This window comes from Megascapheus bottae, chromosome 11 (genome assembly GCF_031878675.1).
Source record: "Megascapheus bottae isolate mThoBot1 chromosome 11, mThoBot2.hap1, whole genome shotgun sequence".
Classification (NCBI taxonomy): Eukaryota; Metazoa; Chordata; class Mammalia; order Rodentia; family Geomyidae; genus Megascapheus; species Megascapheus bottae.
In genome coordinates, this window is record NC_143519.1 from 21,031,556 (window position 1) to 21,056,852 (window position 25,297).

At 36.7% G+C, this 25,297-nt stretch overlaps 1 protein-coding gene across 12 annotated transcripts in view; it reads left to right on the forward strand.

Moving 5' to 3' along the window:
• Rbm26 (RNA binding motif protein 26) overlaps positions 1–25,297 on the forward strand; it is a 66,340-nt gene that overhangs the window by 13,218 nt on the left and 27,825 nt on the right. For 5 of the 12 annotated variants that reach the window (XM_090341983.1, XM_090341984.1, XM_090341981.1 and 2 more), the window contains exons 4-16: positions 2,709–2,797; positions 4,010–4,227; positions 6,663–6,923; positions 7,847–8,086; positions 8,481–8,651; positions 9,393–9,548; positions 11,647–11,758; positions 12,264–12,423; positions 13,885–14,049; positions 14,973–15,104; positions 16,757–16,828; positions 23,880–24,005; positions 24,240–24,314. In XM_090341983.1, coding sequence (XP_090198109.1) covers positions 2,709–2,797; positions 4,010–4,227; positions 6,663–6,923; positions 7,847–8,086; positions 8,481–8,651; positions 9,393–9,548; positions 11,647–11,758; positions 12,264–12,423; positions 13,885–14,049; positions 14,973–15,104; positions 16,757–16,828; positions 23,880–24,005; positions 24,240–24,314 — 1,977 coding nt within the window. The remainder of the gene's footprint in view (positions 1–2,708; positions 2,798–4,009; positions 4,228–6,662; positions 6,924–7,846; positions 8,087–8,480; positions 8,652–9,392; positions 9,549–11,646; positions 11,759–12,263; positions 12,424–13,884; positions 14,050–14,972; positions 15,105–16,756; positions 16,829–23,879; positions 24,006–24,239; positions 24,315–25,297) is intronic. The other 7 variants (XM_090341986.1, XM_090341987.1, XM_090341988.1 and 4 more) reach the window with 7 other exon arrangements.

Sequence of the window (25,297 nt, forward strand, 5' to 3'; positions counted from 1 at the left end):
GTACTGGCAGTTGCGAGTTGGGGGTTGAGAAGTCTAAAGTGTTAAATTGCTTGACTAGCCAAGTGTGAGGCCGTGATTTCAAATCATATGTATGTGTAGACACACACATGCATGCATAAACACATGCACCGTTTAATTTCTTACAGGAGACCAGAAATGTAACATAATGACAGTGTTTTATACCTAGGTGTATAGGAATATATTAGTAAGACGGACAGTAGATGGTGTGGTAACAATTCCTTTTGATGCTACATAGAGATATGCAGTAGTTAGTTGTGTTTTTTTTTTTCAGTTGAGTTTGAGCTGGTTCCAATTTTATTTCTATAAATTACCCCAGGGTATTTCTTTCCTCTCCTGTACCTGTTTTCCTCTTCCCTTTTGGGAGCAGTATGGTGTGTTTTGTCCCCCCCCCCCTCCCCAGTCCTGGGACTTGTACTCGGTGCCTAAGTACTGTCTTTGGGCTTTCTCAAGGGTAGAGCTCTACCACTTGAGCCACAGCACAACCACTTTCAGCTTTTTCTATGTATGTGGTACCAAGGAATCAAACATGAGTCTTTGAGCATGCTAGGCAAGCACTCTTATCACTGGGCCAAACTCCCAACCCCCAGCAGTAGGGTCTTTCTGTGTTGCTTAGACTGATCTGAAACTCTTGAACTCAGTTTATCCTTTGACTCCTGTCCTGGATATGCAGACATGTGTCAAAATGTCTCATTTTATATTACATTTTAATTCTTAGAAAATCTTGAGTAACACAGTTTTCTCAGTGCAACTTAGTGATAAGTGGTGGTGTATCTGTTTCCAAAGTAATCTATCATCGCAATTTTCTGACTGTTCTTGAAGGTGTAATTTTTTTGCAATTATTAAAATGACAGATGGCAATGTGGGTTTAAAATTCTGAGGGTATGAAAATTTACCAGTCAGACACATTCTCTGGGATATGGATATCTATCCATGTAACATTACTTGGAGAGAAAAATAAGGGGAGAAAATGCATCCAGGGGATTGGGTATGCCTATATTTTTAGCACTTAGAAGGTGGAGAAAGGAGGAATGTGAGTCACAGGCTAGCCTGGGCTACCGAGTAAGACCCTGTCTCAAAGAAAGGACCTCTGTAGGGTTGTATTGCATATACGTCGTGACTCATATTTCTAATCCTAGCTACTCAAAGGGTAGAAATCAGAAGATCATTATGACTTGAGATCACCTCTGGCAAAAAGTTAGATTTCCCATTGGAACCAGTGAAAAACATTTTGATGGTATTCACCTACATAGGAGACATATATAGACTGTCTAGGTCAGCCTTGGTAAAAATGCAAGGCTATTTAAAAATTGACTAAAGCAAACAATTCTGGGGCCATGCTCAAATGATATAGTGCCTACCTGGCAACCTCAAGGACCTAAGGCCAAATTCTGCTACTGTTCCTGTCTCCCACAAGCACAATCTTAAGACCTAAGGTTTTTTTTTCCCATTTTTTTTTATTGTAATTAATAGAAGGATGACATTATATTCGCCAGATAGAAGGTGCATTACTTCATTGATACCCTTTCTTGTGTCTTGGTCCCCATTTCCCTCTTCCACCCCCACCCCTCATCTTGTTTGTTTGTTTTTTTAATAGAAACTACTGTCAGTATTTCCTGAATCTAAGTTGTAATTCTTTTTTTTTTTTTCCTAATCATACACTAATGCCATATAGAATCAGTTTTCTGGTCAGTACAGTCTAGACAGTAGCACTGATGAAGGGAATGTTTCCTGATTACTTAGTACTTTTATAAGTCCTTATTGGCATGATGCTAAGATGGAAAACTACTTGTTGTTTTCAAATATTCTTTTTTTTTTTTTTTTTGACATTTTGGTTAGTTCTAATGTATTTTGTACTTTGATGTTTTTGGTTAAGACCAAACAAATTCAAGGAAACAAAACATGAATGCACATTAGATTTTTCTTTTAAAGAAGGAATAAAATGAAAAAAAAAGAATAAAATGAAGATACTTAAGATAATTTCTTACAGCTATTCCAGCTAATTCTCTAAGGCAAAGATTTATGAATTTTCTTTCTTTTTTCTTTTTTTTTGGCCAGTCTTGGGCTTAACCTCAGGGCCTGAGGGCTTGAGCACTGTCTTTGGGCTTTCTCAAAGCTAGAGCTCTACCACTTGAGCCACAGCACCACTTCTGGCTTTTTCTATGTGTTAGGTACTGAGGAAGACCTGGGTCTTTGTACATGCTAGGCAAGCACTCTTACCACTAGTCCAAAATCCTAGCCCTTCTTTCTTTTTTAATTTAATTTTGTCTGTTGTGGGACTTGAACTCGGGTCCTGGGCGTTTGCCCTGAGCTCTTCAGCTCAAGGCTATACTGCAGTAACCTTTGAGCCACCGTGCCACTTCAAGTTTGGTGGTTAATTGGAGATTAAAGTCTCATGGACTTCAGTGCTCAAGGTGGTTTTGAACTGAGATCCTCAGATCTCTGCCTCTTGAGTAGCTAGGATTATAGACGTGAGCCAGTGTGTAGCTTTTCTTTATTTTTGACTTTCAAAACACTGTTATGGTTAAGTGTTTTATTTAAATAAATGAATTTTGTTTGTACATTTTAGGTGGCATTTTGCTCCTATATTAGATAAGTTCTAATATTAAGTCATTGAAATAGTAATATGGCAAGAAATAACTTAGTATCATGTACTTGGATGTTTGTGTGTGTGTGTGTATGTGTATCAGGTCACGAAGGAGGATGAGCGAGAGAAGAAGTTTTCCAGAAGGCTGAATCACAGTCCTCCCCAGTCAAGCTCCCGGTACAGAGAAAATAGGTAAGTGATATGATTAACCATTCTCAGTGTTTGACTTAGATTTTTATCTGTCAAATGGCAGCAAATGTTGTCTAGTATTTTATTAGTCCAGGGAAGTATGACTAGGTCCTTTCCTATCAAGATATTTAAGTCAGATTTTTATGTCATAAGTTCTTTTTTTTTTTGGCCAGTCCTGGGGCTTGTACTCAGGGCCTAAGCACTGTCCTTGGGCTTTCAAAACTTCCAGTTTTGTATGTGGTACCAAGGAATCAAACCTGGGAATGCTTGGCAAGCATTCTACCACTAGGCCAAACTCCCAGCCCCCTTTGTTATTTTTATTCCAGCATTGAAGTATTTTCCTTTAGTATGATAAAACTTTCTATTAAGCTTTTAGAAATGGGTAGAATACTATATATACAATACATGCCTATCATGGACTTTTTAGTGCCTGGGCTGGCATTGAACTGTGATCCTCAGATTTCAGCCTTCTGAGGATTACAGGCGTGAGCCACTGTGATTGGCACTGTGTGTGTAAGTGTGTGTGTGTGTGTGTGTGTGTATGTGTATAGAGGGGGAGGAAGACCAAATTGTATAGATGCTGATGTACATAAGTTTAAGAGTTAAGACAATAAAGAGAATTTTTGGGGGGAGGGGGAGGGGCTTGAACTCAGGGCCTGAGTACTGTCCTTGGGCTTTCTGAAGGCTAGAGCTCTACCACTTGAGCCATGGCACCACATATGGCTTTTTTCTATGTATGTGCTACCGAGGAATGGAACACCATTCTTCCTGCATGCTAGACAAACACTTTACCACTAGGCCAAACTCCCTGCCTGAGAAATTTTTTTTTGTTGTTCTGTCGTGGGTCTTGGACTCTGGGCCTGGGTGCTGTCCCTGAGCTCTTCAGCTCAAGGCTACTGCCCTACTCCTGGAGCCACAGCACCACTTGTGGGTTTCTAGTGGTTAATTGGATATAAGAGTCTCACGGTCCATTTAATGCATTGGCTGGCTTTGAACCATGATCCTGAGCTCTCTGCCTCTTGAGTAGCTAGGATTTTAGATATGACCACTGGGCCCAGCTTGAATTTTTTTTAATTTGATTTTCCCATATTTATATTTTGAGAGTATGATAAAATAGTATGCTGTAAGAATCAAATACAAGTTTTGCATTTGGAGGTTTTCTTTATCCAATTTTTACTTAAGCATTGTTTATATGAGTGTTGATATTTTTTTTAGAAGTCGCGATGAGAGGAAAAAAGATGATCGTTCTCGTAAAAGGGATTATGATCGAAACCCTCCTCGAAGAGATTCCTATAGAGACCGGTACAATAGAAGACGAGGACGAAGTCGCAGTTATAGCAGGAGTCGGAGTCGAAGTTGGAGTAAAGAGAGACTTCGTGACAGGGACAGAGATAGAAGCAGGAGTAGAAGCAGAAGCAGAACACGAAGCAGAGGTAAATAATGCATGTATATATATATTTTTTGGTTAGCATGTTTTACTTTGAAAAAGTATCATATTTAAGGGATTTTTAGAACCCTTTATTATTTTTCTAGTATTACCTTCATTTTTCTTCTTGCTATGTATTCTGTAGTCTCAAAAATGCACAAGCCTTGAATTCAAACCTTAGGCTGTATAAGTTTTTAAAGAAATTTTTAAAAAGCATTTACTGAACTGGTTGCCATTAGCTCACACCTGTAATCCTAGTTGTTCAGGCGGAGGGCCAGTGTCTAACCTTTGAGTTTAAGCCCCAAGGACTGATACACATACAAAAGATTATTCCATTCAAGATGACAGCACAGTTACCATTACACTTACCAGGTTGATTACCATTATGAAAAAGATTGTATTAAGTGTTAGTGAGAATATAGATCAAGGCAACTCTTTGGAAAATACTGAGACACTATCTTAAAATGAAAAGCCTGTGGCTCACTAATTCCACTCCTGGATGTTTAAGTAAGTGAAAACACATCTTCACACCAGGACTTGTACACAAATGTCTAAGACAGCTTTGTTTATAATAACTCAAACTGGAAACCACCCAAATGTCCATATGCAGAAAATAGGCACATGAATAACCATATATTGACATGGATGAAAAGAAGAAAACATTGATACTTGTAGCAAAGATAGCAAAGCAGCCAGGTTCCAGTGATTTACACCAGTGACCCTAGCTAGTAAGAGGCTAAGATCCAAGGGCCACAGTTCAGAGCAAGCTTGGGCAGCCATGAGACTCGTATTTCCAATTAATCATCAGAAAACCAGAAATGGATCTGTGTCTCAAAGTGGTAGAGTACTAGCCTTGAGTACAAAAGCTGAGTTTAAGCCCCGTACCACTACCACCATCAAGAACAATAAACAACAAAACAATAAGGAACAAACCATTGATAGCTGTAACCATTGATAACTGAATCTAGTGATAGACAAAAGAAGTCAGTATGTCTCATAGCTACAGTAGTTACAGAAATTCATTTGTGTGTGTGTGTGTGTGTTTTGCCAGTCCTGGGGTTTGAACTCAGGGTGCTGTCCTTGGGCTTTCTCAAGGATAGAGCTCTACTAGTTGAGCTATAGCACCATTCCCAGCTTTTTCTACGTATATGGTAGGGAGGAATCAAACATGAGTGTTTGTGCGTGCTAGGCAATCACTCTACCACTTGGCCAAACTCCCAGCCCCCTTGTTTGTGTATTTGCAAGAGCATTGCTATTGCATTTGTATAATTTTTCCTTCCACTCTATGACATTGAATGGAAGATATATTTGCAACAAAATAACAAATATGTTGAATAAAACATCAAACTTCTCTTAATGTACTTTATGGCTTTTGTGTAAGCCACATATGTATTGTTTTTTTTTTCCTGATATTTCCTCCAGTGTATTAATGCTATATTAGGCATCTCTGCACATTACTTCACTTAACTAACATTAACACATTTTCTCTTTCCTAGGAACCATATGAATCCTCGTTTGTTGGTTTGTTTCAGTTTAATATGAACTCTTTTTTTCTTTCTGGGCCAATCCACTTGTGCATTATAAAATTGACTATAAAAGCAGTCATTGTATTTTTTTTTTAGATGGATTACAATCACAGCTTCCTACATATATATATATATACACATATATATATATTTTAATTTTTATTTATTTATTTTTTTTTGTGGATCATGGCACTTGAACTCAGCCTGGGCGCAGTCCCTGAGCTCTTCAGCTCAAGGTTACTGCCCTACCCTTGAGCCAAGCCCCACTTCCCGTTTTCTAGAGGTTAATTGGAGATAAGAGTCTCAGGTCCTTTTGTGCCTAGGCTGGCTCTGAACCTTGATCCTCAGATCTCAGACTCCTGAGTAGGATTATAAGCATGAGCCACTGCGCCCAGCTCATGTTTTTGTTTTTTAGGTTACAAATGTGCACTAGTAAGTTTGTGAGAAAAAAATTCAAAGTTCTTTTTTTCCTGCTAGCAAAACTGTTATGGAAAAATTTTATACTTGATGTCATATTGAAGCAAATAGCATATCTTAAAATATTGAGTGATTTTTTTTTTTCTTAAAAGAGGTTTGAGGGGCTGGGAATGTAGCTTAATGGGAGAATGCTTGCCTATCATGCATGAAACCCCGAGTTTGATTCCTCAATACAACATAAACAGAAAAAGCCAGACATGATGCTGTGGCTCAAGTGGTAGACTGCTTGCCTTGAGCAAAAAAGCCCAGGGACAGTGCCCAGACCCTGAGTTCAAGCCCTAGGACTGGCAAAAATAAGAGGGTTGAGAAAAAAATTACTCTCTTTTCTCTGTTCAGTAACAATACTTGTATTTGGAACATATTTATGAGTATAGTTTTAAAAGTTGGTTTTATTTATTTTTTTGTTTATTTATTTTATTTTATTTTATTTTTTTTGCAGAAAGGGATCTAGTAAAACCTAAATATGACCTGGATAGAGCAGATCCATTAGAAAACAATTATACTCCAGTTTCTTCAGTACCTAATATTTCATCTGGCCACTATCCTGTCCCTACTTTGAGCAGCACAATTACTGTCATTGCTCCTACTCATCATGGTAATAACACCACTGAAAGTTGGTCAGAATTTCATGAAGACCAGGTGGACCATAACTCTTATGTAAGACCACCAATGCCAAAGAAACGGTGTAGAGACTATGATGGTAAGTCTTTAAACTGTTTCATGATATACTGAATTCATATTTCTATTGCTTAAATCCTTTTGGTCTAGGTTGTACACTTAGAAGGACATAATGCTGATCATAGAAATAGTGAAAAAAGTATTTTCATATATTTCCTAATACTACAGCCTTCATTTATTACCCCTATTTATTTTGAATAGATACAAATATTAATAATAAATTGTGTCTGGGCGTTGTCCCTGAGTTCTTCACCTCAAGGCTACCACCCTACCCCTTGAGCCATAGCGCCACTGCCACTTCCGCGTTTTCTGGTGGTTATTTGGAGATAAGAGTCTCATGGACTTTTGTACTTTTGTGCCCCAGGTAGCTTTGAACCATGATTCTCGGATCTCAGCCTCCTGAGTAGCTAGGATTACAGGTGTGAGCCACCAGCGCCGGGCCAAATAGGTTATTTTTTAGAGAAGTTACTATACAACATTTAATAACAAAAGTCACTTCTTTAGAACAGTGGTTATTGGAGTATAACTAGGACCTGTAAATGTAAATATTACTTAGGTGTCACTTTTATAAGTGAATAGAAGACTTTTGAGGATGTGTTATAAAAAGATTATAAGTAACACTAAACCATAGTTTCAAGGTTTTCAAGAAATTTCAAGTTTCAAGGATGTGTTTTTTAAGGACAAATATATGCCAGAAATTTTTCATGCCAGAAGTTTTTATCACCTTATTGGCTACACATCATTTTAATTTGATGATTTTAAGAAATGAGTATGGTAGACATATTATAATTTCATTTGTTTTTATATGTTACTGGGGATGGATGGTTAGTTCTTTTAAAATGTTTTTATTACTTGTTGATAAAATATTGTTACTTAAAATAACTTAACAGTTGGATAATTTATATTTCCATTAATTTCATTTTTTTTTCAATTCTTTTCTCACAGAAAAGGGTTTTTGTATGAGAGGAGACATGTGCCCTTTCGATCATGGAAGTGACCCTGTTGTTGTAGAAGATGTGAATCTTCCTGGTATGCTGCCTTTTCCAGCCCAGCCACCTGTTGTTGAAGGACCACCTCCTCCTGGACTTCCTCCACCTCCACCAATTCTTACACCCCCACCAGTGAATCTTCGACCTCCAGTACCACCTCCAGGTCCCTTACCACCCAGTCTCCCACCTGTCACAGGTCAGTTGATAAGTTTGGTTACCTATATTATCTGTCTTTTTATATAGGCTTTACACATTTAATAGTTTGGTGATTGCTTTGTTTTAAGTTCCTAAAGCTGATAGATGCCTAATAGAAACTAAGAGCAATATATTCCCATTTTGACTATATCTTCATGTTGCAGTCTATCCCAGGCTAACTACTGTGAATTAGTGTACATCGCTGATATTCCTCATCTGCCAGTAGTCCTTTAGAACTTACTGCTAATGTGTTTTGAAAAACATTAAAAGAAAATTTGCGATGGAAAAGCTAACTTAGTTTTAAGAAATTGTGTTTGTGGAAGATAATTATTGTTTGATAAAGTAGAACACCATGTTTGGATGTACAATAATCTATTTTGTTTGTTTACTTTCAGATGATATTTCTTATTCTTTGGTTTTGACAGGACCACCACCTCCACTTCCTCCTTTGCAGCCATCTGGCATGGATGCTCCCCCAAACTCTGCAACCAGTTCTGTTCCTACTGTAGTAACAACTGGCATTCATCATCAGCCTCCTCCTGCTCCACCCTCTCTTTTTACTGCAGGTGCAGTTTTAGTTTTATCTATATTCATAGTGCAATGTAGTTTATTTTTGCTATCTTTAACTAGTTGTAAAAAAGGTATTTCACCTTCATTAGTCAATTGAAAGCAAAGTTTTAGATGAGGAAATAAAAATGTCTGGAATGGCTTGTTCTTTTAGGACCATTTTTCCAACTAGTATAAAAATACATTACCAGCTTGGTGAATTGATATTAAATAAACATTTAATTAGGATTTTTTTAAGTAATTGATGCGTGCGTGTGCGTGCGTGCGTGTGTGTGTGTGTGTGTCTGTGTCTGTGTGTGAGTGTGTCAGTCATGGGGCTTGAACTCTGGGTAATTGATTTTTAATACTTATTTTTGTTTTTGTTTTTTTGTCCACTGTGGGGCTTGAACTTGGAGCCTGGGGGCTGTACTTGAGCTCTTCAGCTCAAGCCTAGCGCATTGCCACGTTGAGCCACAGTACCACTTCTGTTTTTTTGGTGGTTAATTGGAGATAAGAATCTCTCAAGGGCTTTTGTGCCTGGGCTGGCTTTGAACCACTGTTCTCATATCTCAGCCTCCTGAGTAGCTAGGATTGCAGGTGTGAGCCACTCGTGCCTGGCAATACTTTTATATTATTGAGAACTATTTAGTGCATGTAAAACATGTTGGTTACATATTATGTGTTAGTAATATGTTAAACGATTTGTTTTTCTATTATTAAAAATTGCCAAGTTGAGTTTTATAATTGTTTTTTAATTACAGTTTTTGTATTACCAGATACATATGACACAGATGGCTATAATCCTGAAGCCCCAAGCATAACAAACACTTCCAGACCTATGTATAGACACAGAGTGCATGCACAGAGGCCTAACTTGATAGGACTAACATCAGGGGATATGGATTTGCCACCCAGAGGTACTGTGATTAATCTTGATGTTTTATTTTTGTCATGTCAAAGGGCAAAGTATAAGAACAGTTGATCTTGAGTTTTTTGGTTTTAAGTAAGGGATAGGGTGGTGTTTGTTCTCTAGAACCTTTGACCTTTCAATAGAGAAAAAGTAATGTGTGATTCCATATTTGGAGCCACAGTTTAAAGAGAAATTTCCCCAAAGTATGTCTCAGGTAGTTTTACTGTTTCTTGTATTTATCTTCATTTTTACAATGAAAAGAGTTTATTTTTTTACTTTTTACTTTTTTTTTTTTGCCAGTCCTGGGGCTTGAACTCAGGGCCTCAGCACTGCCATTGGGCTTTTTTTCTCAAGGCTAGAGCTCTACCACTTGAGCCACAGCACCACTTCCAACTTTTTTCTCTGTATGTGGTACCAAGGACTCAAACCCAGGTCTTCATGCATGCTAGGCAAGCATTCTCACCAGTAGGCCAAACTCCCGGCCCCTTATTTGAATTTTTGAAAGTAACTTTTTAATACCTAAAGTCCTACTTTGGATAATCTATCTGTATAAACTTGCATGTGCTGTGTGTGTGTGTGTGTGTGTGTGTGTGTGTGTGTACACACACATACATATACATACACATATACACACATTACATATAATTTTGTTCATATATAGTTTTGTTCATTGGCCTATTAAAATTTGCTTATAATATTTTTAAGCATAGAAATGTAAGTTAAGAAGTGACTATCTTTTTTTTTTGAGGAAACTTTTTTATTTAAGAGTTGAGATTGATAACATAAACAAGTCATGGCAGCAAAAGTGCAATGCTAGAAGTTAAGCTGTAGAATTGACCACGATTGAGAGATGTAGCATTTGCTACATTGGATGTGACAGAAGTAAAGGTTTGTCAGACATAATAGAAAATATTACATAGTCTTGTAATCAAGTCTTTGGCTTAACCAATGCAGTTAAATTTTTGTGTATCGATACTGCAGTTGAAGTCAGAGTTTCACTCTCTCACTTAGCTTTTTCATTCAAGGACATGGCTCTACCATTTGAGTTATACCTTCAGTTAGAGCTTTTTCCTGGTTAAGTAGAGGTAAGAATCTTGAGGACTCTCTGTTCAGGCTGGCTTTGAACTATGCCCTTAGATCTCAGCTTCCTGAGTAGCTAGGTTTACATGTTAGAGCTACCAGAAAATTTCTCTCTGTGTCTCCCTCTCTTTTATTGTTTATTTCTCTCTCTGTATGTCTGTGTGTCTGTGTGTGTTTTTGCTAGTGCTAGTCCTGGAACTTGAACTTAGTTACAGCCTGGCCACTGTCTTTTTTGCCTAAGAGCTTTTTTGCTTAAGATTGATACTCGACTGCTTGAGCCAAGGCTCCACTCTCATTATTTTGGTACTTGAGATAAGACTTTGAAAATCTTTTAGTATTTGTAGGACACTAGATGGGGTCTTGATACAAGTTTATATTCTCTGAGACCACAGGGTACTTAATAATATGCCTGCTCCTCGTGTACTTTTTTAAGTTATGGTGGAGGCCATCCAATAATTATTCATTAGTAGGAACAGGGGTTTGGGTTTTTTAAGATAGTTTCTATGAAAAGGGTATTTAGACTGCTGGTAATTGAAAAATAGCTACTTTAGATTGTAACTGCTTATAATGTGTACCTATTTTCTGATTGTCTCCTACCGGCCTAGTTTATAGATTTTTAATCCCTTCTTCTTGGTCACTATCAAGCGGCCTTCTTTAACTTTTTTTTTTGGTCAGTCCTGGGGCTTGAACTCAGGACCTGGGCATTGTCCTTGAGCTTTCTCAAGGCTAGCGCTCTACCATGTGAGCTATAGCACCACTTCTGGCCTTTTCTGTATGTATGGTACCAAGGAACCAACCCAGGTCTTTGTGGATGATAGGCAAATACTCTACCCCTAGGCCACACTTCTGGACTAATTTGCTTTTTTACAAACATATTCCTGGTGATTTCCACTTCAAATTATCTTTCACTTTGCTTCATAGAGAGTACATATATCTTACAATCTTTTCCAGCATGGGTTTAAAGAAATAATTGATTAGCACAAAATATTAATGTATGCTTTTTTCATTTTCTTTTGTTAATACAGAAAAGCCTCCTAATAAAAGCAGCATGAGGATAGTAGTGGACTCAGAATCAAGGAAAAGAACTATTGGTTCTGGAGAACCTGGAGTTCCTACAAAGAAGACTTGGTTTGATAAGTAAGCTGGCAGGGAAAACAAGGAGATTTTAAGTGAATTTTTCTTTTTTTGCTGTATGAGAGTGATCATATTATATTTTCTTTCAAAACATCTTTTGTAGTGAATCTCTAAAATTTATACTATAAATTTTTAAGTGTTTAGCACTTTAAAGACACTTAAAAAAATAAAAGTGATGTGGTAAGAGTATAATATTTACTTTCTACTTCCCCATTCTCCAAGAGATGACACTCTGAAACTAGCTAATGGCTAGTGCTCCACAACCGAAGCCACGGCATTACTTCTGCTTTTTGAGTGTTAACTAGAAATAAGAGTCTCACAAAACCTTTTTCTGTCCAGAGTGGCTTTGAACAGGCCTCACCATCTAGAGTAGCTAGGATTACAGGTGCGAGCCTCTGGGGGCCACTGCTAGGCATTCATTTTATGTGTCAAACTTTATTCTTTTGTATTTGGAATAGAAGCCAGGATTTATAAATGCATTTGTCAACCTCTTTTTTTTTTTTAATAGACCAAATTTTAATAGAACAAATAGCCCAGGATTCCAGAAGAAGGTTCAATTTGGAAATGAAAATACCAAACTTGAACTTAGGAAAGTTCCTCCAGAATTAAATAATATCAGCAAACTTAATGAACATTTTAGTCGTTTTGGAACATTGGTAAACTTACAGGTAAGAGCTAGGAAATTATTTTGTCAACACTAAACTTTTAGAGGAGAAAATATGTAATATTTTAAGGTTGGGAAAATGAAATACCTGAGATAGTCTAACCCATGTTTAGCTCATGGGTTTTGAAGGCTGAAAAGTTTGAAGGTGGTACCCTGGATTTGGCCTTTGATGAAATCCTAATGTTTAGTGGTGGAATGGTGAAAGTTATATGGGTGGATTAGATTATCTCAAAGCAGGAAGTCAGAGCTATCCAGAGATTAACTTTGTTCTCCTAATAGTCACTTTTTTTAAAAAAATTGTAATTAATAGAGAGGTTACAGTTATATTCACCAGTTTGCTTCGTAAACATTGATACCCCTTCTCATGTTTTTGTCCCCATTTCCCTCCCTCTACCCCCTCCTCTAACAGTCACTCTTTTGAAAGCTCAGGGGTCCACAAAAGCTGCTTGAATCCATTAATCCTTCTTAGGGACAGGTTCCTTTCCTCATTTTACTGATTACCTCTCTCCAGACCTGACTTCTTAAAGGTTCACTTTACCTCCCAAGATGGCCAACTAAGCAATAATCTCTCCACACTTAAACTCTTATGGAGACACATGCTATAGCTGAACGATGACAAACATGAGATTGAAACTTACAAATTATTGTGGACCCATAGTGTACATATTACACTTAATTTTGTTTCTTTTTTTTTTTTTAAAGTTTATAAACTTTTTAATTTGGAATTTAATCATAGTCGTGCAGTTTTTCAATCTAGTTTCTGTAGAAATTTTTTTTTTAATTTTCATTATTTCTTTGGTGCACCTCAATTTGCCTCACCACATTTATCTCTAGATATGAAATTCTCAGAATATTTTTCCTTCATATATTAAACACACGTAATAACATAAACTGTTTTAAGAGTTTGGTGTATTTAAGTTCTAATAAGTGGATTATTTTTAAAACTATCTGAAATCTTTTTTTTACACTTACAATTGTAATTACTGTTTATTGAATATTTAGTATAAATCTCTAATCTACATGAATCATTTCTCTTTACCTGAAGAGGTGAATACTGTTATCTGTTTATGTAAGATGACACAGGCACAGAATAAATGACTTCATTCATGCTCATGTGAGAATCATCCAAAGTTTGAACCATGAAATTTGATGTGGACTATGCTTGTTTTTCAGTATTCTGTGTTTATGCAACTACCTGTGGTTTATATACCACAAACATTGTTAACAAATATTGTTATTAAAAGAATAGAATAGTTACATTATTAAATTGAAGAGGATTTGTTCATAGCATTAATAATCCTCAGTTACTATTTTGCTTAGAAATAAGAGAAATAAGATTAGGACAGTCTAGGTATAAGGAAGAAGATCTTTTTTGGGAAGGACCTATTTTTCACATCTTATGAAATTTTATTACACAAAGCTACAAACTCCTCTAGAAATTTACTGTTAATATTTTCAATCTTAGGTTGCCTATAATGGTGATCCAGAAGGTGCCCTTATCCAATTTGCAACGTATGAAGAAGCAAAGAAAGCAATTTCAAGTACAGAAGCCGTATTAAACAATCGCTTTATTAAAGTTTATTGGCACAGAGAAGGAAGTACCCAGCAGTTACAAACTACTTCCCCAAAGGTAAGAATGAAATGATTCTTTTCTTACAGAGCTTTTTAGTACAGTGTTCAAAAGCAGAGACATTTGAATCAGGAGAACTGTGTTCAGATCTTAGCTTTTAGTGCTGTAACTTTATAAGCTTGATTATGCTATTTAGCTTCTCTATCCCATTCTCATATAATTGTGAGATTAATCCTATTTTATGATAGTATATGAAGACAAATTTTAAGCATATAGAACAGTCCCAGCAGATAAGAAGCATTCAGTAAGTGGTAGCTAATACGTATTTCATAAATTGAGAGTCAGAAATTCTTTATTCCTTTCCTTTTCAATTAACTTTCTCTGCTTTCCTGTATCAGTGACTCCATTAGTGTAGACTCAATTAGTGTACTATACAATGTTAGATTGTTTAGGGAGAGATGTAACAAGTTTTTATTTACTAAAAGTATTGAAGGACAGACTTTAGTTTTTTTCCTGTACTTTGTCAGTAATATCTTTCTGTTTTTCTTTTCTTTTTCCTTTTTTTTTGTCAGTTGTGGGGCTTGAACGCTGCGCCTGGGCAGTGTCCCTGAGCTCTTCAGTTCAAGGCTAGTGCTCTACCACTTTGAGCCACTGCATCACTTCTGGTTTTCCAGTTTTCTGGTGTTTAATTGGAGATAAGAGTCTCATGGACTTTACTGCCCGGGCTGGCTTTGAACCAAGATCCTCAGATCTCAGCCTCTTGAGTAGCTACGATTACAGGCCTGGCTATAAGTAACTTCTTGTAAAGGAAATAGCTATATGTATGTGTTAAGAAAATTGAAAGGAAGTTAGGTTTGATTGTATAAGCTGTATTTTAACTTCCTAATGCTTGACTAATCATTTCTTAAAATAAATACAGCCATCTTTTTCATGGTCCTGGGTTAAACAGCTTTTAACACATTCTCTTTTTTTCTTGTCCTGAGGTAATGCAGCCTTTAGTCCAGCAACCCATTTTACCTGTGGTGAAGCAGTCAGTTAAAGAGCGGTTGGGCCCAGTACCTTCAAGTACTATTGAACCAGCAGAAGCCCAGAGTGCTAGTTCAGACCTTCCTCAGGTAAATGGAAAAAATGTCTTACTACTGTTCCTGTGAAGTAGAAGTTCTCAATAAATTAGTTTCTCCTACTACCTTAATTCTTTTCTTTTTTTTTTGGTGGGTCATGGGGCTTGAACTTGGCCTGGGCGCTGTCCCTGAGTTCAGCTCAAAGCTACTGTCCTACCGTTGAGCCAAGGCCCACTTTCCGTTTTCTAGAGGTTAATTGGAGATAAGAGTCTCAGGTCCTTTTGAGCTTGTGCCCGTGCTGGCTTTGAACCTTGATCCTCAGATCTCAGCCTTCTGAGTAGCTAGAATTACAGGTGTGAGCCACCGTGCCTGACTTTAGTACCTTAATTCTAATTTTAGTGTAGGTGATTTTGGATTTTTTTCTTTTTCTTCTTTTTTTTCCCCATGCTCGTTCTGGGGTTTGAACTCAGGGCCTGAGCTCTGTCCCTGAGTTTTGGTACTTGAGGCTAGCACTCTACTATTAGAGTCACAGCTCCACTTTAAGCTCTTCGCTGGTTAATTGGAAATAGGAATCACACAGACTTTCCTGCCTGAATTGGCTTTGAACCAGGAGCTTCAGATTTCAGTCTCCTGAGTAGGAAGGACTACAATTATGTTTTGTGTAGAGATGTGGTATAAATGTATTTGAACCCCTCTCCCCATTAATTTCACTATAACTTGGATTTTTACTATCATTTTTGAACCTTAAATTATTTTCTTCAGTTAATACTTACAAGAAAGATGCCTCTTTCATTTTGTGGAGGAGATATATTTCAGCAAACTGCCTGAAGAGTGAAGTTCAGTACACTTATTAAGTCTTATTTTTTTCACCATCTTTTTACTTACATTTTCATTCTAGGGATAATTGTATAGTAGAGTGAACTAGAAAGTCTTAAAACTGTGTTAACCCTGCTTGATAATGTTATTATTTCAAGTACTTATACAACTTGGTCAGAATTCTGCATCATTTACTCTGGGATTCTCAGATCAGGACAAGTTGGATTTTTCTTTTTCACTTCTACATTGAGTGACAGTTTCTTGGGGGCATTTGTGTACTCTGTTTCTAAAACATAGCTTTCTTTTTTTTCTCCAGATGTTTCAGAATTTTCTTTGTAGAATAGATAGGATGTAGTATTCCACCTAGTTAATAGATGCCATCTTATTAAAATACTCTTCCTAATTCCTAAAGTATAAGATACTGACATTCTATAAGAAAGCACAGAATGTAAATTGGTCAATTAGTAGTAATGATTATATTGAAATCATCACCAAATGCAGTCTGAATATTTAGATGTGATATATATTTATATTTAAGTATAAAGCAGCATATATTAGGAAAGAAGGACACTTCTTTTTAAGCTTGGAAGCATGTAGACTTCTGCTTGTTAACATAGGATTCTAAGAATTTATGATTATCAGAGAACAGACGTTAGGGATTACCTAACTTATGTTACATAATAATTTCTCTTAAATTCTGTTGATTTGTTTCCTCACATACATTTTTTCTTTACCTTTCTCCCTCTCTTAAAAAAAAAGATATAAGTTTCTGTGACAATCATCAGTATATGCATAGTCTCAGTATATATTGATGGGATCCTAATGTTCAATATCCCAACAAACATATATGTTTGGGAAAACACTGAATATGTCCATTTTAATTTTTTTAGAATGTAACTAAGTTATCTGTGAAGGACAGGTTGGGTTTTGTATCAAAGCCATCTGTTTCAGCAACTGAAAAGGTAAGAAGAATAGCATGATGTGTTTGTCTTGGCTTCATAAATGTTTTCAGATGGCATCTTTTTTTTTAATAGCTCTAAATTTCTGTTGCTTAGTTGTATCTGTAGCTTTTATTCCAACTTTTGCTTTTACATTCAATGAGAAAAAATATTACTACTGTATTTTTTGCCTCAGCATTTTAATACCCGCTTCTATTTTATTTTTTGCATCATATTTTAATACTTGCTTCTATTTCTCTGTCCTCCATTTTTTTTTTTCCTTTGCATTTAGTGTCTTTAGGGACATTGTATTTTATTAGTTTGGGGTTTCTGGCAGCCCTAAAATAAAGAGCCAGGAACTAGGAATTTTGCCTGAGCTTGATCTCTAGTTCTTACTAACTGCATGATACTGCACTATACTCTTAACCTTTCTGAGTATTTTTACTCATCCATAAAGTGGTGGTGGTAATATTTGTCTTGTGCATGGAGTTTTGTGAATTTTAAATGAAATAGTTGATTTAAAAATATGCTGGAACCGGGAACGAGGCCTACTGATAGAGTGCTTGTCTAGCATGTATGAAGCCCTGGGTTCGATTTCTCACTACCACATACATATAGAGAAAAAGCCAGAAGTGGTGCTGTGACTCAAATGGTAGAGCGCTAGCCTTGAGAAAGCCCAAAGACAGTGCCCAGGCCCTGAGTTCAAGCCCTAGGAATGGCCAGAAAAAAAAAAAAATCTGTAAATGGGAATGATGACGATTTATTACTAACAACTGATTTTGTAGCCTGATTATTTTTTAGTGAGAAGATAAGTGTGTTATTATGTTAATAGTATTTATGGCTCTATCTCGTGTGAGAATGTGTTTTGTTTTTTGTGTTTAGGTATACCATTCCAATAATCTTTAGTTTCATATGAGGTGTGTGAATCACAGATTATTGCAATGGTATAATCCAGGATCCCCAAACTTGTTGCTAGACTAGTCTGCAGTCTTTCTATCCCATAGCTCTTTCCATTTTGGTATGAGTATTCACATTGAAAGTAAAACAAAGACATCCAATGAGATTGCTAACATGTTCTCATTTGTCCTTCAATATACTGTTATTTCATTAAACGTAGGTACTCACAGAAGTTGGAAAGGGAACCTCATTCTGTCCTTACTTCAGACCACCTCTTGGGCTCTTGTTATTTTAGGCATAGCACTACGTAAATGAATTACTTTTCATGTAAATTAACTTTCCCTAGTCCTAGCTGTAGAAGTGATCCTGTATATAATCTGCTTTTCTCTATCACCCTCAGACCCTATTAGGCATTCATTTGTTTATATTGTCAGCCGTCTTACTGCCAGACCTATTTTATTTTAAACTTTTTTTCATATATTTTTTATTGTAATTAATAGAAGGGTTACATGGTATTTGCCAGATAGGTGGTGCATTAATTCCCATACATTGATACCCTTTCACATGTCTTGGTCCCCATTTCCCCCCACCCACCCACCCCCACCCCTCATCTTGTTTTCCCTCCTTCCCTATCCAGTTTCAAATAACCAAATACAAATATATCTGATATATCAGGTAACAAAGTGAGATACTGTAACAATATGAGATAACCAAGGGGCAGCAAAATGAGATAACGTAGTACCTTAAGAACAACAGTCATTCATTATATGGCTTATGTTTCTATATTCTAGAGATCCTTTCATTTAGAATCCTACTATATGGCCTTTTGTCTCAAGGTTTTGCTCTATTGCAAATCTTTGCTAGGAGAATCCAGGGTTTCTACTGATTATGACGAATGAGGGAAACCATTGAGCCTAAGTTCCTTAATATGATCTTTTCTAAGTCTTTCCATTTCCTAACAAATGGGGCAATGACAGCAGCATAGAATTCCATTGTGTACAAATAACACATCTTGTTGATCCACTCATGAACTGAGTGACATCTGGGTTGGATCTCAGCACAGCCTTGCCTGGACATAGAGCAGAACCCTCCTTTGAAAATAAGCAATGCAAAAACAACCCAGAGGTGTGTCTTAAAGGGGTAGAGTGTCTGCCTAGCAAGCATGAGGCCCTGGAGTTCAATCCTCAGTACTGCTCAGTACTGCTACTTCCCCGATTCCTTCCCCCAACCCCCAGGAGGGAAAAATATCCCAAAACAAAAGTAGAAACAAGCTGTTTTCTTTGTTAGGGATTGGTGATCTGCAGTGTCTGATCCACCAGAGATAGTAGTATTCAGTGTTGAAATGTTGAGATCCTGAATGTCTTGCTTCTGCTAAGAAATGAAAAAAAATGTCCACCATCATCACATTTTTCCAGTTTTGTACTGAAAGGTTAACCAGTACAATAAGAAAATAAATCATACAAAGATTAGAAAGGAAGAAACCAAACGGGCAGAGTGGCTCATTTGGGAGCCTGAGAGAAAAGGATTGCCAGTTTGAGACTGGTCTAGGCTATTCAGTGAGACTGATTCAAAGGATAAAAATGCATTGACAGAAAATAATACTGTTTATTCATAGACAATATGATTTTCTACACAGAAAATTCCAAAGAATTGATGAATAGTTGAAATTTCTAGATGTGACTACAGTAAGGTCACCAGAAGAAGTCAGTTATAAAAATTACAGCCTATACAGAAATGCATTTGAAAATAGAAGAGGCTGCTTTTCTAGAAAGGTTATTGCTGCCAATTCTTTTGAGTTTCTTTAGGACTTGTAGCATCTTTCGTTGAGTCTCTTTTTCCCTACACTGGTTTTATTGTTTTCTCTCTCTCTCTTTCTTTCTTTTTCTGTTTTTTTTTTTGTTTTGTTTTTTTTTTTTTGTGGGTAATGGGGCTTGAACGATGGACCTGGGGGCTGTCTCTGAGCTCTCGCTCAAGGCTACCACCCTACTCTTGGAGCCACAACCTCATTTCTCCTTTCCTAGTGATTGATTGGAGATGAGTCTTTTGTGCCCCTGCTGTCTTTGAATCTGGATCCTCAGCCTCCTGAGTAGTAAGGTTTACAGGTGTGAACCACTGCACCTGGCTGTTTTCTTTTTCTTTCTTTTTTTTTCCTTGCACTATTATGGATCAAACCCAGGGCTATTTACTTGCTAGGGAAGCACTTTGCCTGACCTACAGCCCCAGCCCTGCATGTGCGAGTGCGTGTGTGTGTGTGTATGTGTGTGTGTGTGTTGGTGTGTTGGTCATGGGGCTTGAACTTAGGGCCTGGGAACTGTTTCTGAGTTCTTTTGCAGACGGCTAGTGGTCTTTTTCAGCCATAGCTCTACTTCTGATTTTTAGGTGGTTATTTAGAGGTAAGAGTCTTATGGCCTTTGTTGCCTGTCCTGGCTTTGAACCATCATCCTGCTAGGTAGCTAGGATTATAGATGTGAGCTACCAGTGCCCAGCCCCTTCCCCCCCTTTTTTTAAAGATAAGGTCTTAAACTAGCCCAGCCAGTTCTCAAACTTGGCTCCTTACTGTGTCTACTTCCTGAGTGCCAGAATTGCAAGGATGTGTCAGCGTGGCTGGTTTAATCTCTTGAAAATACAGATACTGTTTATTATCCAAATTGTTAACTATCCAGACTCTTAAACCAAACAAGATGAAAATAGTGTGTAAAGCTTTTACACTTTAGTACTTTTGAAATTTGGTCACATTTCATATTGTTGGTGTTTATGTTATAATTGGTAAAAGGTGAAAGATTTATACGATATGAAGAGAAACCAGAGTATTTATGTTATAATTGGGAACTTTCTTTTAAAGTGGGAATATAAAGAATAATAGAATATTTTAGAGTCCTTGAGACTGAGGCTTTATGAAGTATTTTATTGTGTCCTGTTTTTACAGAAGGAAGTTTCTGAATGAAATAAAGGAGTCTTTTCATTTTTGTCAGATAGTTTGATTCACTTTAAGCAAGCACTCTTTATAATCTGCTATTAAATATTGAGGTACTTGAAAAGAAGCACTTCTGTTCACTGAAGTTTGAGAATTAGGACTTAAAAGTGTTCATATGGGTTTCTTTGTTCCCTTGGTTTCTTCACTGACTTGATTATGACTTCTGAATAAACATAAAAAATGGAGAATAGAGCTCTGACATTCCAGTGTATTTAAGCATAGAAATCTTTTTGTCTGCACCTTTCAATTTGTTGAATTCTCATAGGCCACAAATGAACACTCATTTGTATGGTTCTCATTTTGTATCTCTTAATAATACTTCATTGTTTTAATAAGTTGTCTTAATAAGCTATTCTTTTCTTTTTTTGCCAGTCCTGGTGCTCAAACTCAGGGCTCTACCACTTTGAGCCACAGCACTACTTCTAGCTTTTTTTTCTGTGTATGTGCTATTGAGGAATCAAACCCAGGGCTTTATGCATGCTAGGCGAGTGAGTGCTCTACCACCAGGCCACATTCCCAGCTCTAAGCTACTTTCTTGTATAATCATATAATTTGATATTTTGTTGTGTAATAAGATAGTATAGAGAAAACTTCTTTTCCAGAATTACTGAGAATGGTAATAGAGGTTAAACTATAAATTTGTTTGCCTTTTTTTTTTTAATTTGGAACATCCTAGGTCTTGAAATTGGGGTTGGCATTACTGTCTCTGAGCTTATTTGCTAAAGGCTGGTTATCTACCACTTGAGCCACAGCTCCATATCCGACTTTTCTGGATATAGTTAACTCCAGATGACTTTCCTGCCCAGGCTGGCTTTGAACCACAATTGGGATCTCAGCATCGTGAGCGGTGCCTAGCTGTTTACTCCTTCTTTTTTTTTTTTTGGCCAGTCCTGGGGCTTGAACTCAGGGACTGGGCACTGTCTTCGGACACTTTTTTTCAAGGCTGGCGCTGTGCCACTTGAGCTTCACTGAACCTCTTCTGGCTTTTGCTGTGAACGTGGTATGCAGGAATCAAAACTAGGGCTTCATGCATGCAACCACTATACTATGCTCCTGGCTGTTTACTCCATTTTTTTTCTTTTTTTATTGTAATGTATAGAGGGGGTTACAGTTATATTCGCCAGATAGAGGGTACATTACTTCTCACACATCATCCTCATGTTTTTGTCCTTATTTCCCTCCCCCTAACCCCTCTCTTTTTGCTACTTTTTATTATTATTTTTTGTGTGTGTGTGTGTGTGTCAAGAGGCTTGAACTCTGGCTCATGGCTACTACCCTACCCGTGGGCCAAGGCATTATCCCTGAGCTCATCAACTCAAGGCTACTGTCCTGCCCTTGAGCCAAGCCCCACTTCGCATTTTCTAGAGGTTAATTAGAGACTCTCTCAGGTTTTTTTGTGCCCAGGCTGGCTTTGAACCTTGATTCTTAGATCTCAGCCTCTTGAGTAGCTAGGATTACAGGCATGAGCCACTATGCCGGTTTGTTCACTATATTTTTAAATGCATATAACCATTTCCTTCTTATACTGATACCTGAGTATCCATTTTTTATCATTGAAGAAAAGGATTTCTACCAAATCTCAGCATATATCAAGTATTGTTAAAAGCCTTTACTTTAAAACATTAATCCTGTTGTGTGAAACTCTAATACAAGTGTTCTAGATTTTTATGTAAAAGCTAAGACATTCTACTTAGAACAATGGTAAGTTGCTTAAGCTTTATGTTATACTTTAGTTTTGTGATGAAAGATTAGAAAGTGGTTTCCAGATTGCTACTTGTGATATATTCAGATTGTTAACCTTTTAGTAGCAACAACATAGGGTCATTTTCTTACTGCTGCTCTTCTTAGTTGGGTTTAACCTGTTGTTGGTCATGGACTTCTTTAAGACTTCAGAAGGAATATTTTTCCTCTGGATCATTAGAGTTCACACACATGGTTTGCTTTCATGTCCTAGTTTTATATGTATGTTGATTAAAGATTCCCTAGCATTTTTCTAAGAATTAGCATTCTATAGGTTTGTTTTAAAAGAGAAGAAGCAGCTTCTAGCAATTTATTGTTTTGAATTAACCTTTGTGTAGAAAAGGTTTTGTTCCAGCTTGGTTTTGTACAAAAAATGCTTTTGAATATTTGCTGTATAACCTGACATTTGGTAGATAGTGAAGATTATAGACATGAACCAAGTAAAAAAGGGAATCTTTGCTTACAAGAAAAGAATATTTGGGTTTCTACTTTAGACAAAGAAGCTTGTCCGGTGGTCGGATAGTTAGCAAGATATAGGTATGGTTATCAAAATTCAGGTATAAGGAACCCAAAAAGGAGATTTTGTTTCCAAGGCCTTGACAATGTAGACAGAAAAAATAGGTAATTGATATATCATCAAATTATTTTTATCTAGTAGTTAAAAGAATAAAATTTTATTGAAGGACGTGGATAGAAGATAGAAATGATGATGGATGTTTTGATTGTGTTAATACTGAGCTGGGATGAAGAGAATAAGGTCACTTCAAGCATAAAGAAAGAATATGGCTAGCAAAGAGTTCTGCGTTTTCTTTCAGAACTGCATATTACATTTCAGAACTATCATGTTAAATTACTTTTTGAAAAAGCGTTCATTTGGTTTGGAAGGTGGCTTAGTGGTAGAGAGCTTGCCTAGGATGCATGAAGCCCTGTGTTTAATTCCTCAGCACCATATAAACAGAAAAGGTCAGACGTAGTGCCATCCTTAAGAGGTAAGAGTGCTAGCCTTGAGCAAAAGAAGCTCAGGGACAGTGCCCAGGCCCTGAGTTCAAGCCCCCTGACTGGTTCCCCCAAAACAAAAAAAGGCATTCATTTTTCTCCTTTGCCATGCTCTTGTCTTTAACATTTGCTTTAGTCAATAGAGATCTTAAGTAGTTAATACAGCAGTGTTTCCTGAGTTGTATGGGCATGGCATTGGCTTCTTTTTGTTTTATTGATGTGGCATTTATGAACATCTCATTTTGCTTCCTTTTTTCCTTTAGGTATTTGGTAATTGGAAGATTTTCAGTTTAGGGTATATTTAAACCCTTCTTTGAAATCATGAAATATGTTTTAGTTATGAATATACAATACATTTAGTTCAACATGCTGGATTTTGACAGAATTTGAAATTTCATAGAAAATAGTACTTAAAAATTATGAGTGGTTCTTGCATTATTTTTAAGAAACTGAATTTATTTTTGATAGGTGTTGTCTACATCTACTGGCCTAACAAAAACAGTGTATAATCCAGCGGCTTTGAAGGCTGCACAAAAATCCTTACTTGTTACCTCTCCTGCAGCCGATACTAATGAAGCACAGAAAAAAAAACAGGTAAGTATAGCTAAGATCATACAGAAAATGTTCATATAGGAAAGCTGGTCTTAAAATGCTTATCACAAAATAAGACCAAAAGAAGGCATATACTGATAAGAACTTTTATCCTTTACTATAACAATGTTATCTTTTTTTCTTGAAAAGAAGGTTTCCTTGATCTTAAATTTGCAAACATTACATTGCTGATTCTTAGTAATTATTCTCTGATGATATTTTTGCATCTTGATTCAGGAGGCCCTGAAACTTCAGCAGGATGTAAGGAAAAGGAAGCAAGAAATTTTAGAAAAGCACATTGAAACACAGAAGGTAAAATATTAAAATTGGATCTGGCAAAATATATTTGTTACATGAGAAAAGGGGTATCAGTGTGGGAGAAGTAATGTGCTCACTACCTGAAGAATGTAACTCTAACCGCTCTATACATTACTCCAACAATAAAATAAAAGAAAAAAGAAAAAGAAAACCAAAATATATTTGTTAGCTATTTCTCTAGTAAATTCACCCTATACTATTTAGCCAGCCCTTAGAAACAAAATTAATGTATGTAATGATAAATGTAATTATATTGTGTCATCAGTACTACACTGTATGATCAACGTAATGTAATAGAGGATGAAGATCATATATAAATTTTTTTAATTGTGGGTTTTTTTTTTTTTTTTTTGCTGCCAGTTCTGAGGTTTGAATTCAGGACCTGGGTACTTTCCCAGTGCTTTTTTATTTATTTAATTATTTTTGCAAGTCCTGGGCTTGAGCTCTGGGCCTGAGCACTGTCCTTGGCCTTTCTCAAGGCTAGAGCTCTACCACTTGAGCCTCAGCACTTCTTCCGGCTTTTTTTTTTTTTTTTTTATGTATGTGGTACCAAGGAACGGAACTGGGTTCTTCGTGCATGCTAGACAAGCACCAGTAGGCCAAACTTCTGGCAAGATCATATATTAAATGAAATTATGGTTGTCACTATGAAATGAAAATGAGAGTATTCATTCATCTATGATGCTACCAATAGTTAATAGTGAAGTGGGATTTTTTTCCTCAGTGTTCATATTCACATTTGCTGTCTATGTACCCTTCATTGTACATGGAATTCTTTTCTTCCCAAAGTTGATAATTTCATTCGTTGCCTGAGAACCCTCTAGTCCTGTCTTGTCCACTACTAAGGCACATCTGTCAAGTATGTGGAATGTGCCTACTCCAAATTGAAATATATATAAAGTACATGTCAGATTTCAAAGATGTGATATGAAGGGGGGGAAAAAGTGAAAATGTTATTGAATGTAATTTTTAGGCTA